The following is a 17,308-nucleotide window of genomic DNA, read 5'->3' as shown; positions in this document are numbered from 1 at the left end:
CTTGATGGAGATACCTTCATTTTCCACTTTCAGTAAAGTTGGCCATGCACTCCCTGCCTGTCAGATCAGTCTTTGACCATGACCCCAGACAATGGCCTGACAAAGGCCCCTGATAACAACCAGGACCTGATTTAATCGAGCTTCTTACCAGTGTCAAAACAGAAAAGAACTCTGGAGGCACTGAGAGAAGCCAAGTATATTTTGAAGTTTGGTGAAATGTGAGTCATTTTTGGCCAGATGGCAAATTTCATGCCACTAGTGACCTTCCAGCTGGGACAAGAGACATTGTGTAGCTGACCACACTGCTCTGAAGCAGACCAGAGACACAGATGAATAGTCCTAGAGTCGCATCCCTTCAAAAGTGGAAGGAATCTTGTAGCAGTTTTACTATCTTTTACTGGATAGCTGTGGGTGGTACAATAAGTTTCCTCACTTTCAAAGATCACCTTGCTTTGTCCCTCCTTTTTGGGCTGCATTCTTTTCTTGCTCAGGACTATAGTTAGCTGGTAAAGATGGTGGAGAGGTGAACAGTGGCAGTGCTGAATGATAGTGCCTAAGGGAAACCTGCTTTGCTTCCTTACCAGCCAGGCCAATTCAGTACCCACCAGTGAATTACTGCCACTTTCTTGGGTAGCTGTACAACCTCTAGGAGTTGGAGTGATTCTGATGTTTGATGGGGGTCTTTTTCCCAGTCAAGAGCCCTTTCTCTCTCCAGATGGTTGCATGTGCATGAAGCATGAGGAAAGCATGCTTTGCCTCTGTTTAGATATTAAGTCTTTTGTCCTTTCCCAAGGTCAAGGCTCAGGACAAAGGCACTTCTTACACTTTTTGAGGTGAGGTTGGGGGAGGATTAAGGGTGGGGGAGGGAGAGGTCCTTATTCAATGCCCTGTTCACCACTGACCACTGCATACCCCACTCTCCATCATCCCTCCAGCACATACCTACTCCTGTCAGTAAACCATTCATGGTCCTCCTGCAGCAGGGGATGTCAAGTAGTTCCAGTCTCCTTGAGACTGTGTAAGACATTGTCTCCTCACTGGAATGATTATCTCCCAGAGCTCAGTGGGTAGCACTGAAGCTAGGTTAAGGTGCTATAGGTGTCCACCGTCACCTCTGGGTTTTCCAGCATGATAACCTAGTATCAGGTCAGTCTTGCTCTGGTCATCCACATATGACCTTTTAATTCTAAAATTGCCTTTACCTGACATGGGGTCAAAGCCACTCTGACTGAGTGATCTTGGTAGCTTCCTTGGTGACAAGGTTGGTAGCAGCGATGGCACCTAGGCCACCCTGGGACCATTCTGTCCAGTCTGGGATAAATAGGCAACAGATTGGTTTCTGGTACCAGTTTTTGTATTAGGACTCCTACAGCCACTCCTTTCCTCTCAGTCACAAACAAGATAAAGTGTTTTGTAAGGTTCTATGGCTGGTGCCATTGTCAGGTCATTTTCTTTATGGCCTGAAATGTTTGGGTTATTTCCTGAGTCTAACCAAGAAGGTCCATTTTTGGTTCCTGGGTTGCCTCATATAGAGGATGGACTATAGGCCAAAATGTGTGACCCAGAGTTGGTAGAATTTGGCCATCCCCAGGAATAAGCAGACTTGTTGTTTGGTTCCTAGCGGTCTCAGGTCACAAATGGGCTTTGTCCTCACTGGGACAATTGTAATGTCCCTGGTTTGAAGATGTACCCCAAATATTGTACTGGTATAGTCATTTTTGGGGTTTGATTGCAAATACTCTAGAGAAGGACTCACAGGAATTGTTAGAAAATTTAAGTATTTCTATTTCAGACAGCATTGTAGGAAAAGAATTATAACTGACAGCTTTAAAACCGCTACACTAAATGCTCCTTGTTACTATTGGGAGCACATGGACATAACCCTGTGAAAGTCTACCATCATAAACTTTAGATCTTTTACAAGTTAGAGAGAAAATGCCTGTGATACCAAATCTAATAACAAGTATGTTTCACATAAATAGTAACACTCACTTGGCTAAGACAAGTATAGGCCAGGTTTTAAATAGCAGGATTGCCCAAACGACAGGGTTTTTCTGAATGTTACTTATCACAAACAGCACAATTATCAAAACTTTCATTAACTATTTTATATGCTAAAGGCTTTGATGTAATGTTTGTGGATAAAAGAGGGCTAACAGGTCATTTCACATATATTAAACTGACACTTTTAACTTTGTACAATATTTAGATTAGACACAAAATACAGTTATAAGTTGGTCATTTAAGAGAACTTTACATGAGCAAATACTTGAGTGAACTCTGATTTAATTAAGGTTTAGTTAAGCATTAAGAACTTGACAAGCTCAACAGAAAACATGAGTAATTATTGTGATAATATCTTTCCTTATGACAGTTTCTTACAGAGCAGAACAATATTCAAATAGCCTTGTTGTTGTGAACATACAGATTCAAGTTGTAGTTCAACATGACCCTAGAAAATCTTTCAAGAGACCATAGAAAAAGGCAATCTTATTCTATTCATCTGTACAATAACTAACTTATAAAAACACATTTGCTAATAGATCTATTTATGAAAGAATTGAATGTAAATTATATTTACAACAAAATGAAACAGATTAAGGTTACTGACCATAAAATAATGCCTGTATTTTAGTTAGACGTGATTGATATAAAACTTTGAAAAACTGGTTTTTCTTAAAAGTAGTACCAGAGGAGGTGGGGAGACAAGCGAACATAATCCTTTCATTTCATTACATTACATCTATAATAAGAATCATTCTAAGGATGTTCAAATTCATGTATATGCAAAAAAAAAAAACATTCTACATGAGGCATGCCATAAATGTCAGTTTAAGCATGCATAGATTCAAGAGCTAAAGAACATTTAAAAAATAAGTGGCCACAAGTACATTTTCCTTTGCAGGCTGAAAAACAAAGTACTCTAACACCAGTTTGATGCTGAGTGACCTTCAGGACTGCGTCTAGGAGAGCACCCCCAACTATCTGTTGCTGTTATCTTTTATTAAGTTAATTATTGGATCTGAACATTTGCTTACTATTTAGCAGAGCAGAAAGGGAAGTTCAGTCACAAAGGGCTTTTTAGAAGTAAATATAGTGAAGACATTTGTAACTAGAGTACACATAGATTCTTGAGAAAATTTCTATGGCATTTTCTGGTAGGCCACAGGGGAATAATAGTTTGGTGCCTTTTAGGATGTCACATGTGACACAAGGACAAGGAACTTGGCAGACATTATATCCTTTCCTGTGAACTTTCCCTTGAGGCCTACAGGTCCTCTAAACATAACCTAACTTTCACTGATCAGTTATTTGAAAAATTTTCAGGAGCAGATTGGGATGTGTCCCATCAAGTTCTTTTAGGACAGATTTGGGGTGGCTTGATGGCTGAAGCAAGAGTCAATTCTAGGAAGGTGTTTTGAGTCAGTCTCAGTCTCCAATAAGAGTGTTGTCATACCTATCAGATTTTTGTTTCTACTAAGTTAATCATACAGTAGACATACACAAAATTCACCACAATGACTACAAAGCAATTATATTAATTCTGAGTACACTCTTAGATATTGAAGGCTTTAGATTTATCCCTAGAGTGTGTTTTCAGTAATCTCTACTAATAGTTTATCTTGGGCTACAGTAGTTTGTTATTAGCCAAATCTTTAAAGTAAATTTAGAGACCCTAGCACACAGTGACATGACAGTGGTAGGCTTGGGTCTACAGGAGACATCCTACGCACACTGATCTGAGTGTTTATTCCCATCAAGCACCTGTGCCAGTTTTTGATTATAGCCTCGTCCTATTCCCTGGGAAAGATGTTCAAACCTCTTCACTCTGCTCTCTGGGCTCTTGCCATTCTCTGAGTTGATGTATGTTTCCTTAAGAAATGTCTCAGTTTGCAGTTGATGAACTTTTCCACCTATGGCTTGCTTACATTAATTTGAGTATCCATTGGCTCCCTTTTCATTGTGTGTGTGTGTGTGTGTGTGTGTGTGTGTGTTTGTGCATGTGTGTCTCTATATATATTGATCTCAGGGACTCATGAATGCTATGCATACAATCTACCACTGAGCTACACCCCTAGTTGTCCCTACTTTTCATTTTTTCTGACTCTATTCTCCTTGAACACTGGCAAAGACACAGTGTAATCACTTTTTTTAAAGGGTATGCTTCCTGTGTATTCAAATGCATTAGACAGAAGCTATCCCCTCTCCTCCCCAACACACTCTATGTGACAGGTTCTTGTTCCCTGGCTTCCCTTTCTCTAAGGCACTAGCTTAACTGGGACTATCTGTGAGTCATACCCTAAGGACATTAGAATGAAGAATACCTTTTGCTCTTTTTTTTAAAAAATGCTTGGTTTGACCCTTGCAGCCAATTTGTACCTTTTTTTTCTTAAAATGTTTTGCTGGCAAAAACTGGGATGAGAAATGGTTTTATTTCAAACTCAGTTCCTTCATATTTTGTCTAAATTCTGTTTGAACACTGAAAGGTCGTCTTCACTTCATCTCTCTCTCATTTTTCTTAGCGGCAGAGAGAGGAGCCTGGTAGTCCCTTCCACCTTCTTCCCAGAAGTCTCCTTAGGCAGACCCTGAGACAGTGAGCCTCTCTCTCAGGCTTCCACACTGTGAGAGTTAGCAGTTTTGCTGACTGTTCTCTGGTCTGTGATCCACAGGACTTTTTCTCCAGGGTTCAGCGACACATTTGTCCTCACCAAGAGTCCTGACTCACATCCAGCTACATTAGGAGTCTTGCAGGCTGCACCTCCTCTTTGTTTCTTAGCAGTGCTGCACATTGTAGCTTTTTATTACCACAACACTCCTGGTTTCCAGATTTTAGTTATTCCATGTGTGTAAAACCTCTGCTCAGCCAGGTACCCATGCAAATCACCTATAATCCTGGCTGGTCAGGAGGATCAAGCTTGGAAACCAGACCCTGGCAAATAGTTCTTGAGAGCCTATCTTGAAAACAATCAACTATAAAAAAAAAAAAGTGCTTCTGGAGTGTAGTAAGAGTGTCTGCCTAACAAGCATGGGCCCCTGAATTCAAACCCTAGTGCAGAGAAAAAAAATCTGCTCAAATTGTGGTGAGTAGGAACACTTATTGTCTTTGCTCCATGATTTAGGGAGACTCTGGTGCCTGGTTCATCTCAGGCACAGATGGAGTGGAGTAAGAACTGGGGAGGATCATCTGAAAACCCAGTGTACACTGGCATTTGAGGAGAATCACTGTTTTCTGCGTTGGTGCTGCTGGGGCTTATTGCAGCTGTCCACAAGCACATCTTCTTCCCTTTGTTTCTGCACCAAGGAGGTCACAGGATAGTAGGATGTACTACCAGGTGACTGGCTTTCCCCAAAATTAGTGTTCTAAGAGGCATGAGTAAAGCTGCATGACTTCTTGGAACCTTACCTCTGAAGTCCACAAACATCACCTTTGCCATGTTCCTTTGGGTGACCAAGCCACTGAGGCTGGGCAAGGTTCAAGTCTCATGTTTCCAACACAGAGGGAAGAATTGGAGAGGACTTGTGGTCCCTATACTCTTCCAGAAAGCCATTGGTAACAATGTGTACATTTGTCACAAATACGTTGTCATTTCCTTCTTTGACTCGAGGGTATTTCAAAGCATAGTATTCGATTTTCAAATATTGAGGCTTTCTGGATATTTTTTTTTTCTGGCAGCAATTGGGTTTGAAGTCAGAGCCTCATGCTTGCAGGCAGGTGCTCTACCACTTGAGCCACTCCACCTGCCTTGTTTGGTTTGGGTGTTAGGGTAATGCTGTCATTAGGGAACAAATTAGGAAGTACTGATTATGCTTCTGTTCTCTAGAAGAGATTATAGGAATTGAGAGAACTTGTTTTGTAATGCATGGTTGAATTTACCAGTGAACTCCTCTGGACCTCCTACTTCCTGTTTTTGAAAGGTTATTCATTGTTTTTTGAATTCCTTTTTTTGTGTGGTGGTGTTAGGATTTGATCTCAGGGCCTTGTTCTTGAACCACCCTTCTAGCTCTCAATTCTTTTATTGGAAATGTGTTCACACTGTGTGATTTTAACTTGTGAATTTGAATAAATTGTGTCTTTTATGAAATCCTTGCATTTTATGTAGACCATCGAGTATGTGGACATAGAGTTACACACTATGTTATTCTTTAAATGTTCATGGAATACGTAGTGATATCCCTTTTTCATTTCTGTTATTAGTACTTTGTGCCCTTTTTCTTTTATTTTCTCATAACCTGACTAGAAGGATTTTATCGATTTTTTTTTTTTTTTATGGTTCTTGTGTTTGAACTCAGAGTCTCCTTTGTGCTCAACATGTGCTCTGCCACTTGAACCATTCCCCTAAAACATTTTTGCTATAGGTACTATTCATGTAGGGTCTTGTGGGTTGCTGGGTTGGCCTGAGATGGCAGTCCTCCTACCTACAACCTTGCAAGTAGCTGGTGTCATGACACCACCACCCCCAGCTTGACTTCAAACTGCAGTCCTGTCCATCTCTGTCTCCCAAGTAGCTGGGCATGAGGCACAATAACTGGGAACTTTATTGCTGGTGGTTTTTCTTTATACAGGTAGTGTTTTTTCTTTTTATTTTTTATTGTTGTTCTGGGTGGGGGTGCATTGTGGCATTTACAAAAGTTCTTACAGTATATCAAATATATCATATTTGAATTCATTCTCCTCCACCATTCTCCTTTAAGCACTCAATAGGTCTCCTTTTTCCATTTACATACGTGTGTGCACAGTATTTTCACTATATTCACCCTCCCATGTCCTTTCTCCACCTCCTCCCTCCTTCTATTGGTTCCAACCCCCCCAGGAAGGACTTGTTCTCCCCTCTGGATCTCCTACTTTAAAAATGAATTAAAAAGTGTCAGTTTTGTTTAAGATATCTACTCAGGGAGTATCCTTGTGACATTTCCATGTATGTATTTATTATAATCTGAATTGCTCATGTCCTCTATTGTTTTTCCATTGCTGATTTTCTTTGTTGAGTTTCTGTTTTAATATCATTGATTCCACTTGTAGCTCTTCTTATTATTTTTCTCCTTTTGCTGGTTTTAATTTTTCCTTTCCCCCCATTCTTTCCTAAGGGAGTAACTTGGATTATTGATTCTAAATCCTTGTCTTTGTCTATTATACACATTGTTGCCATCATGGTAGAAGCTGATGGCAGAGGAAGCTGCTTACCACATAGCCAGGAAGCAAAAGAAAGACAAGAATTGGCTAGGTCTCAATATCTGATCCAGGGCACACCTTCAGTGACCTCTTAAAGATTCTACCACCTGCCTATCATACCATGGGCTGGGTCCTAGCCTTTCACACCTGGTCCTTTAGGACATTTCATACCCTAAGTAAACCTGTACTGATGGTACTTGTATTTTCATTCATTGTATGTTTTTGAGGCAGGATTCCTCTTTACCTCATATTGTCCTTATCCACCTCGTATAGCTCAGACTGGCCTCAAACTCTGGATTCTCAAGTCTCCACCTCCTTAGTGCTTGGATTACAGGTGTATACAACCAGGCCCAGGGTGGTATTTGAAAAAGAACATTTCAATGTCGATGTGAACCATTGAAAGAATTTTTCCCCATAGAATATAAATATACTTAATTTTGTAGGGGAATATCGGAGCCAGCAGTGGGACCTTGCCTGTTTGAGTTGGCATCTGGCCTTGTGAGAAAAGTCCAAGGAACTGAGACAAAAGTCTCAGGACCAGACCATGCCTGTGTGGGTTGGCATTTGGCCTTGTGAGAAAGCTCCAAGGAACTGAGACAAAGGTCTCAGGACCAGACTGTGCCTGTGTAAGTTTTCAAGACTAGATGTTCAGAAAAATAACAGTGCTCAAGGTTCCCCAGATGGCTTCATGTCCTTCAGATGTAAATAAGAAGGTCATGCTGACCATGTGCTTCTCCTGCTTCTCTGTTCCCGTTTTAAGAGAGACATAACAAAGATAGAGTTAATTTTAACTGTGCTTCCTTGTACTAATGTAACCTTGACATGTAATACTTGGCATGCTTTTTCTGACCAAATGCTCTGTGTGAAAACAGAGTTTATAAAAAAGCAGAAGTGTTCTTTGATAAAGTAGCTATTGAGCAAGACTCAGTAGTCCCCTCATCTTTTTCTGCTCTGGTCACCCAGGTCCTGCCAATGAACAGCAACAGTGGAGCTTCTTTTTTTGTTTCTGTGACAGGATCTCACTGTGTAGCCCAGGCTGGCCTCAAACTCATTATCCTCCTGCCTCAGCCCCCTGAATCTTGCAATAAAAGGCACCACCATGAAAGCCTGAGAGTTTTTAACATTGAGATTTTCTTTACTTTTGTGAAAACCTCACAAAATTATTTCTTGCTCTTTGTAGTCTATTTCTTGTCCTCTCTCAGGAAATACTAGTTTCCTTAAAATATTTTCTTGTTACTATCCTCTTTAGAAGACACTCCACTGTGATAACTTTAGGCAGAACTAAAATTCTGTAACTTTCCAATTTTTTTTTTATCTTCAGCTTACATCTCTCCTGAACTCTAGAATCATTTATGTAATTGGTAGTTAAGCATCCCATAAATGTGGTCTCAGACATTCCAAATGTTATGTGTTCAAGTCTGTGTCACTTTGTTGAATTTTTTTTTTTCTTGGCAGTGCTGTGGTTTGAACTCAGGGCCTGGTGCTTCCTAGGATGGTGCTCTACCATTTGGGTTCCCAGCCAGTCCTTTTTTTAAATATAAGGTCTTTTCTTTTTTTGGGGGGGGGGTTGTGTTTTCTTGTGTCTCTTTGCATTGAGTATTTTTCAGATAGTGTCTCATGAACTCTTTGGGGTGGCTTCAAACCTGGATCCTCCTGATCTGTGCCTCCAGAGAAACTAGGATTATAGGCATGAGCCAGCAGTGCCAGGCCTGCTACTGAATTCTTCCATTTTCCAAATTCATGTCATAGCACTGTATTTAAGTAGCAGCAATCATGCAGATCATCTGGAAGTAAAATCTCTTTTTATCTTCATTCAGCAAACTCTTAACCAACTTCTGTTCCTGCCCTTCTTTTCTCCTTGAAGGTTACCTCTATTTTCTGCAGTCTTATTTCTCTGTGATCTGATGTCTCACTCTGGTTTCTTAGCCTTTATCTCCCCTAAGCCTTTCCAGTTCTCCTCCCAGAGATGACTGTTGAAATGTACATCTGCTCAGTTTGCTCGCCTGTTCTCATGACCTCATGTTTTCCACCTCTTGTTTGGGAAATAGCAGAGATTCCTGGAGTGAACACCAACAATCCTTTGAAGATAGGAAGGAAATATTGTGATGCCTGTGTGCATCCTTTTAGTTTATAAGTCATTCAAAAAGAATAACTGCATAAAATTTCTTGTTGGAGGTTGTTTACACAAATAAAATTATTAATCTGTGTCTTCATTATTGTGTTTATTTCTCATCATGGTTCAGTTTCATTCACCTGAACATGGTACCATGTGTAGTTTCATTAATGTGGTGGATGGTGTTTGTGTGGTTGTGAGTGGACTTCTCCTGTAGCCTCATGTCCATGAGAACATGTTTTTTGCAAATGGATGGCTAAACATCCTAGCCTTCTCAGTGAAGTGTAGAGCCATCATGCAAAATAGAAGTATATGTTCTCCTTCCTTGCATCATTTATACTGAAGCTGTAAATCAGTTCCTCTAGCAGATTGTGGATTTTTATTCATATTTAATAGCTTCTTCATATCACGTCATAAGTTCCTTGAAGGAGTAAAATTTTATTTATTTATTTATTTATTTATTTATTTATTTATTTATTTAATACAGTGTAACTTGTTATGTAGCCCAGGTTGGCCTTGAACTCAAAATACTCCTATCTCATCTTCTTCAGTGTTGAGATTATAGCCATTTACCACTGGCTGTTTTTGCTCATAATATATTCCCTAGGTATAAGAATGGTTTTAGGTATGTGAGGTAAACTTGGTTATAATATTTTAATACTATTTAGTACTTAATAAATTATTACAATGGCAGTATATTCCTGTGACTTTTCTTTACCATCCAGAATGCAAAACAAAAGGGATTTTTTGCAAAATATAGATAAACATTCCCCCTTCTCCCATCTCCACATACAGAAGCAGAACTTCCGTTTTCCAATGGCTAGTGAGTTGAGAAGAAATATGGCATTCCAGGTTTTGGTGTCTTTTGAGGACGTGGCTGTGGACTTTACCTGGGAGGAGTGGCAGGATCTGGATGATGCTCAGAGGACCCTATATAGCGAAGTGATGCTGGAGACCTACAGCAGCCTGGTTTCCTTGGGTGAGTGAAACTGCCCTGTACCACTCAGGAGCAAGTGCTGACTTCTTAGTACATATATGAAGGATATTTAGGTGCACAGTTCCAGCCCATGAAGAACTCAGTTGTTCACCTCTGTCTGATGAAACATCACATGTGCTGCCTAATTGCACAGTTTCACACCTGGGGTTTGTGTTGCTTCCTAGAACCTGACTTAAAATGGAGAGGTTGAACCAATTCAGGGCATATACATAAATACATATGGAAATATTACAATGAAACTCCCTGTATAACCATCATAAACAATTTCTTTTTCCAAAAATGAAGGAAAGAAGGTAAAAGAAGTCCATGGTTTGGTATTGCATTAGGAAAGGGTGAAGGAGGGTGAATATGATGGGAGTATTACGTATTCTGTATGAAAATGGGACAATGAGTCCTACTGAAACTGTTCTAAGAATGGGGGGAAGGGAGGATTTATTATAACAACTTTGTGAACATCACAGTTATCCCCAGTACAACTATAATATGCTGACACATCAATAAAATAAAAAATAAATTACATGAAATTTTAAATGGAGAATCCTCAGTGTGACTAGTCCTAGTTCAAGTGTTTGAGCTCCACTGTGGCTATCAGCTCCCTTGCTGGCAGCACAGATACAGAGCATGTCCTTCATTGCAGAAAGGGATAGTGAGGGAAAATATACTGACTTAATCATTTGACATAATCTTACGTCATTTACCATGAACAGGGCAATGCATGACCAAACCTGAGCTGATCATCAAGCTAGAGCAAGGAGCAGAACTTTGGATGGGAAAAGAACGCCCAAGTCAGAGCCCACCAGGTGAGTCAGTGCATTCTGGGTAGGGAGGCTATTAGAGAGGAGCCCAGCAGATGTTAGCTATGTTGCAGTGACTTCACCAGGCTATCATCCAGGTTGCACACCTGAGGACAGTGCATTATAATCTCAAAGGAGGGCTGTCTGGCATACATTTTTTTCAAAATTCTACACATAATAGGTGAATATGAAGATCTGTATTTGATTGTCTACATCACCCTTGGAAGCACAAATTTGGAAGTTGGTAGCTTTAAGCTGGTATTTAAAGTTACGAGCAGTTCCCCTAGGGAGTTGATAAGAAAATGAGAAAAGTCCAGAGTTAGCCTTGTTAAACATGGGGTCAGACATCATGAAAATGGAGGATCCAACATATATGGGTCTGCATTTGTGGAAGAGCCAGGACATTCATGATGCCAATCCTAAGAGTACTTGTTGAAACTCACAGATCTTTGTTTGGGAGTGGAGTTTGAAGTTTGCACTTCTTCTGCCTTCTCTTAGTGGATATAATTATAAACAAGAAAAGGAGAGATGTTCAGAAGACTCCATTTTCTATGAAAGTAGGAGAAAGCTGACAGTCCAGTGCACAAGATAATATCATTCAGGAGAAATCGATTGTGAAGCATGGGTGCTTGTACCAGGAATTGTGGGAAGGTGCTGGGGCTTTTGATCTTAGAAGGAGCCAGAAAATCATTGTATAAACATGGTAGGCTTCACGTATGGGTGTCCAGTGTGGTGGGATGAAGAAAAAAATTAACATTTCTGAGAAACAGAGTCATGAGGTTAAGTTAGGGCTTTGTAGGAAGTTGTGGGAAAGATATTTTTTATTGGAAAAACTTCCTAGATACATACAGTTTTTCACCAGGTAAGAATGAAAGCTAAACAAATATAGATGCAAATGCTGTACCAAATCCATGTTCCTGCTCAGGTGGCAGTCATTTTTATTCCACTTGTATTAAGCAACTTTCTGGTCCTGAAAATACCAGCACCCTTCAAAGTAGAATAATGAGAAGAACAGCAGTGGGAGACACCAGCATTGTCACCACAATAGAGGAAAAGAACGGAAGAATGAAATGGCAGGGGAGAAGCACTCCATGGAAAACTAAGACTAGGCTATAGGTGAATATTTTAACCAAATACTACCACGTGCAAATAAAATGAAAGTAGCAAGGGAAAATATTTCAACAGTACAAAATCTGTCACCATCATTTATTACTTGAAGTTAGTAGGAAGAAAACTATTTACAAGCCAATACCTGTTGTGGTTTTTATGCAATCTTATGCCAGTAGGAGGGGAAAAAGCTCCTTTATATGCACATGCACATTTCATAGAAATGCTTAGATGTGTATCATGTATATGGCTATTTTCTTTTTTCTCACTTTAGATGTCCAGAAAGTGGATGTCATAATTCAGAGCTGTGAGGAAAGTCAAGACAGCCATTTGTGGCAAGGTGGAGTCACTATCAAGAAGAGAGTTATATTACAACATGCCTTTCATTTGAGTTCCAACCATATTTCAAATTTAATTGTAAAGAATACAGTCTCTTTAGGAGTGAAGCCCGAGGAGTTGAATGTGTGTCAGAACAGTCTTCGCCCTAGTATGCCTAATGGAATGTATGTGGGTGACAAACCCTATCAGTGTAATCAGTATGGAAAATCCTTTGTCCAGAAGTCACACCTTACCAAGCATGAGAGAATTCAAAGTAGAGAGAAGCTCTATCAGTGTAATCAGTGTGGAAAAACCTTTCGCCGGAAGTCAAATCTCACCAGGCATGAGATAATTCACACTGGGGACAAGCCCTACAAGTGCAGTCAGTGTGGAAAAACCTTTGCCTGGAAGTCATACCTCACCACACATCAGATGATTCACACTGAGGAGAAACCCTATAAGTGTAGTCAGTGTCATAAAACCTTTGCCTCAAAGTCACAACTCAATAGGCATAAGATGGTTCACACGGGAGAAAAGCCCTATCAGTGTAGTCAGTGTGGAAAATCCTTTCACCTGAAGTATATTCTTGATGTACATGAGAAAATTCACACTGGGGAAAGGCCCTATCAATGTAATGAGTGTGGAAAAACCTTTAGCTGGAAATCAAACCTTGCCGAGCATGAGATAATTCACACTGGGAGAAGCCCTATCAGTGTAATCAGTGTGGAAAAACCTTTTGGAGGAAGTCAAGACTCAGCAGTCATGAGATAATTCACACTGGGGAAGGGCCGTATCAATGTAATCATTGTGGAAAAACCTTTAGCCTGAAATCAAACCTCATCAAGCATGAGATAATTCACACTGGTGAGAAGCCCTATCAGTGTAGTCAGTGTGGAAAGTCCTTTCACCTGAAGTCAACCCTTGATAGACATGAGATAATTCACACTAGGGGAAGGCCCTATCAATGTAACCAGTGTAGGAAAACCTTTAGCCTAAAGTCAAATCTCACAAAGCATGAGATAATTCACACTGGGGAGAAGCCCTATCAGTGTAATCAGTGTGGAAAAACCTTTTGGAGGAAGTCAAGACTCAGCAGTCATGAGAGAATTCACACTGGGGAGAAACCCTATCAGTGCAGTCAGTGTAGCAAAACCTTTGCCTGGAAGTCATATCTCACTGTGCATGAGATAATTCACACTGGGGAAAAGCCCTATCAGTGTAATCAGTGTAGGAAAACCTTTAGCCTGAAATCAAACCTCACCAAGCATGAGCTAATTCACACTGGCGAGAAGCCCTATCAGTGTAATCAGTGTGGAAAAACCTTTGGCCGGAAATTACATCTGAGCAGGCATCAGACCACTCACAAAAGAGGAGACTTGAAGGTAGAAGATCTTTCTCAGAAATCAAACCTCAGGAAACATTAGAGAATTCACACGAAGGGAATATCCTGGATGGCTGAGACTGGCTATGTGTCCTCCAAGAGCCATTTACATTTCTCTATGATACGGCAAGCTTTTTCCTGCCTTTTTCTGTGGCCAAGAGTTCACAGCTCTCTGTGGAGATAAAGGCACAAGAGATGAATATTCCTTCTAGGCCTGAAATGTAACAGTGACCTTGCAGTCCTCCAAGACTTGGGATTTGAGCCCTATGTATCTTCAATCACTGTGCTTTCAGACAGAAATGAAGAGAACCGAGGACTTTCCACCCCTGGCCCAGCACCCTCCATTTGTTGCATGTGAGAAATGAAACCTACTCTGTTGAGCTGTTTTATGTTTGGTCTGTGCATTTCAGCACCCACAACCACTGTTGAATTTGGAAGGTATTCCTGAGATATTTGTCCAGTTCATGTTTTTCTTAAAATTCATACAGAAGAAAACACAAAACTGTGTTGTCATCTTTCATTTCCAAGTCAGGTTTTGAGAGAATGAAAGAAATGTGGGGGCCAGGGAGCAGTAGCTTGTGCCTGTAATCCTAGCTAGTTGGTAGGTAGAGGGTGGAAAATTATGATTTGAGGCCATTCTGGGCAGAGTTAGCAAGTCTCCATCTTAGCTAATAACCCAGTGTCATCACAGGTATATCCAGCTGTAACCCTAGTTCTGTGATTGGCATAGGTGGAAGGATCGTGTTCAGGGCTCCCTGGACAAAAGTTGAGACCCTACATGAAGAATAACTTAAAAAAAATAGGCTTGGGCTATGACTCAAGAGTTTTCAACCTACCAACCTTGAGTTCCTGGGCTCACACACAATTCTATCCATAATACCCCCTGATTTGAAATTCATCTCCATTCTGTTTTTACGGGATTATTTGGGGTGGCTGTTACTTTCTTCTACCCAACATCATTTCCCCAGAGTTCTTAGTATCAAGCCGCCAGTGTGACCATAATATACTGCTACATATGCAGTCTTCATAGGAGATCTTACGTCCAGGGTGGGAGTAAGTGTCCATTGGCTATGAAATCTTGTAGTCACTGAATTTGTGTGTGAACCTGGAGCATCCCACACCATGAGGAATCTGTGTTTATAGGGTACAGAAAAACCATAAGCAGGGAGTCATGAAGACTAAAAGGTCCAGGTTTTGTGAACATCCTTGAGGCCCAGCCCATGTTATTGATAGAAGACCACTGCATTGTTTTTTCCAGTGTGTGGTTTTTTTCTCTGGCTCCCAGTCTGTAGAGCTGGGTCACTTCTCTTTGTAATTGAATCTTGCCTTGACTGAATTTGCCCTGTGTCTGACCTCTTCTTTTTTTAACATCTTAAAATTACACTGGGTTTAACTTCCTTTAGTGTGTTTTAGAATGATTTTTTTATGATCAATGATATTGATCCATTATTTCCCTTATGATCTGTGTTTAATTTCTTCACACATCCACAAGCCTGTTCTGAATTCTGAGTCGATGTGCATTGATAGTATATCTCAGTGTGTACCTACTTGGTGTGGATCATTTCATCCAGTTAGGATGGCCTTTCCTGGGAGATCAGACTACAAGTACAGTAGTGGTGGTTCTGGTTACAACTGATCAGGCCCCTATTCCTATCCTAGGACAGATGTCAAAATCATCGTTTTGTCCCCTCCACCACTGCACACTGAAGACTCCCCACACTATTTACAGTGTGTGATATGTCCCAAATGCTGACTACAAGGTACAGACTTTAAATAGCAATATGAGTACACATATAAGGGAAAGAATTGCTTAGGTGTATTTTAAGGAAAAGCAAACAAAAAATAAGTTAGATTACCTACCCTTATTCCAGACACACTTAGCTTTAAATCAAAGAACATTCTTAGAGCTAGTCCCAAATCTATAAAGGATTGGTAAAAGATTCCACCTGTCAGGCTGCTACAACAATGCTAAGTGTGTGCACACCTTACCTCATAGATTTAGCATGTATAACATGAAACTAAAGGAGAAGGCAATTCCACACAACAGTGGAAAATAGTTAACCTGTGCTGCACTCTGATATACTTTTACATCATATTGCATTTCAGTCGAAAACTAAATCTCATGATCTCAGAATTAACTGTGCCTATAGCAACTATAGCATTGGCTTAGAGGATCACAAGGGAGGAGGAAGTAGAAAGATCCAGTCTGGACAGCTCTGGCAGAGGATTTGGCTTTTTACGTTTTTTTGTGTGTTTGCCCTTTTTTGTGATGGGTGTTTTCAAGATAGGGTCTCTTGATTTTTCTGCACAGGCTGGCTTCGACCCAGGATCCTCCTGATCTCTGCCTCCTGAGTAGCTAGGATTACAGGTGTGAGCACTGATGCCCAGCCCCTGGCAGAGTATTTTGGAATTAAATAAACTGCTGGGGAATGTATTGAAGAGTTTCAACCACAAGAATTTCCAGAATGTTCAGCCAGGGAGCAGTTTTTCAACATCCCAAAGGGAAGCACCATTGATTATTTTATCACCTGAAAGAAACTATTTGCATGAAATACTAACTCCCCATTTCCCTATCCATCAGCTTCTATGAATTGCTAATTTATATCTATGAATTGTGTTTCTTATAAGTAGAATCATAGTCCACAAGGTTTGTCCACATTCTCACTCCCATCAGTGTCCATCCCTGCTTATGACCAAAGAGTACTCAATTGTGTGGTGCTGGCATGCAGTGCTGTATAGTACTCACAATCCTTTGTATTTCTGTAATGTTGGTAGCAATTTTCCCACTTCAGTTTCAGATTTTATTACTTGATTCCTCTACTTTTCTTCTTTGCTAGTCTAGCTAAATGTTTGTCAATTTGTTAGTTTTTATCGAAAAACCAATGTTTGCTTTTACTGATTTTTTTTCTGCCATAATCTTTATCATTTCCTTCCTTTGGCTAGATTTGGGTCTAGATTTCATTTTTGGTGAGAGGAGATCATTTTTTTAAAAACACAGTTGTAGAGTCACAAATTTGCCTCTGAGTAGTGCTTTTAATTTCACTGTGTGAGTAAATTTTGGTATATTGTGTTTTTGTTTTCATTGTCTCTAGGTGTCTTTTTTCCTTTGTGACATTTTTTGACACTGGTTGTATAAGAGTGTGATATTGATTTGCACATGTTATCATAATTAAACTTCCAATTTTCTTTCTGTTGTTGATTTCTGGTTTTATTCCACTATATTGAAAAAAGGCCCTGTATGATTTCAGTCTTTTTACATGTATTAAGACTTGTGGTCTAACACATGATCTGTCCTGGACAATGTTCTATGAGCAGTTGAAAAGAATGTGTATCCTCCTGGGGTTGATTTCAGTGTTCTGTGCAGCCTGCTAGGTCTTACTGGTTTATAGTGTTGGTCAAGTTTCTGCTTCCCCATGGATCTTGGATA

At 40.1% G+C, this 17,308-nt stretch overlaps 1 protein-coding gene across 1 annotated transcript in view; it reads left to right on the top strand.

The window, feature by feature from the left end:
- The window catches only part of LOC109676329 (uncharacterized), a 35,755-nt gene extending 18,688 nt beyond the window's left edge, over positions 1-17,067 (top strand). Inside the window, 4 exon segments of the mRNA XM_020152769.2 lie at positions 10,080-10,263; positions 10,989-11,081; positions 12,457-13,197; positions 13,200-17,067. Coding sequence (XP_020008358.2) covers positions 10,101-10,263; positions 10,989-11,081; positions 12,457-13,197; positions 13,200-13,924 — 1,722 coding nt within the window. The 5' untranslated portion in view covers positions 10,080-10,100 and the 3' untranslated portion in view covers positions 13,925-17,067.
- Positions 17,068-17,308: the final 241 nt, after the last annotated feature.

The sequence above is a fragment of the Castor canadensis genome, chromosome 2, assembly GCF_047511655.1.
Source record: "Castor canadensis chromosome 2, mCasCan1.hap1v2, whole genome shotgun sequence".
Taxonomy (NCBI): Eukaryota; Metazoa; Chordata; class Mammalia; order Rodentia; family Castoridae; genus Castor; species Castor canadensis.
This window is presented reverse-complemented; position numbering and strand designations above follow the sequence as displayed.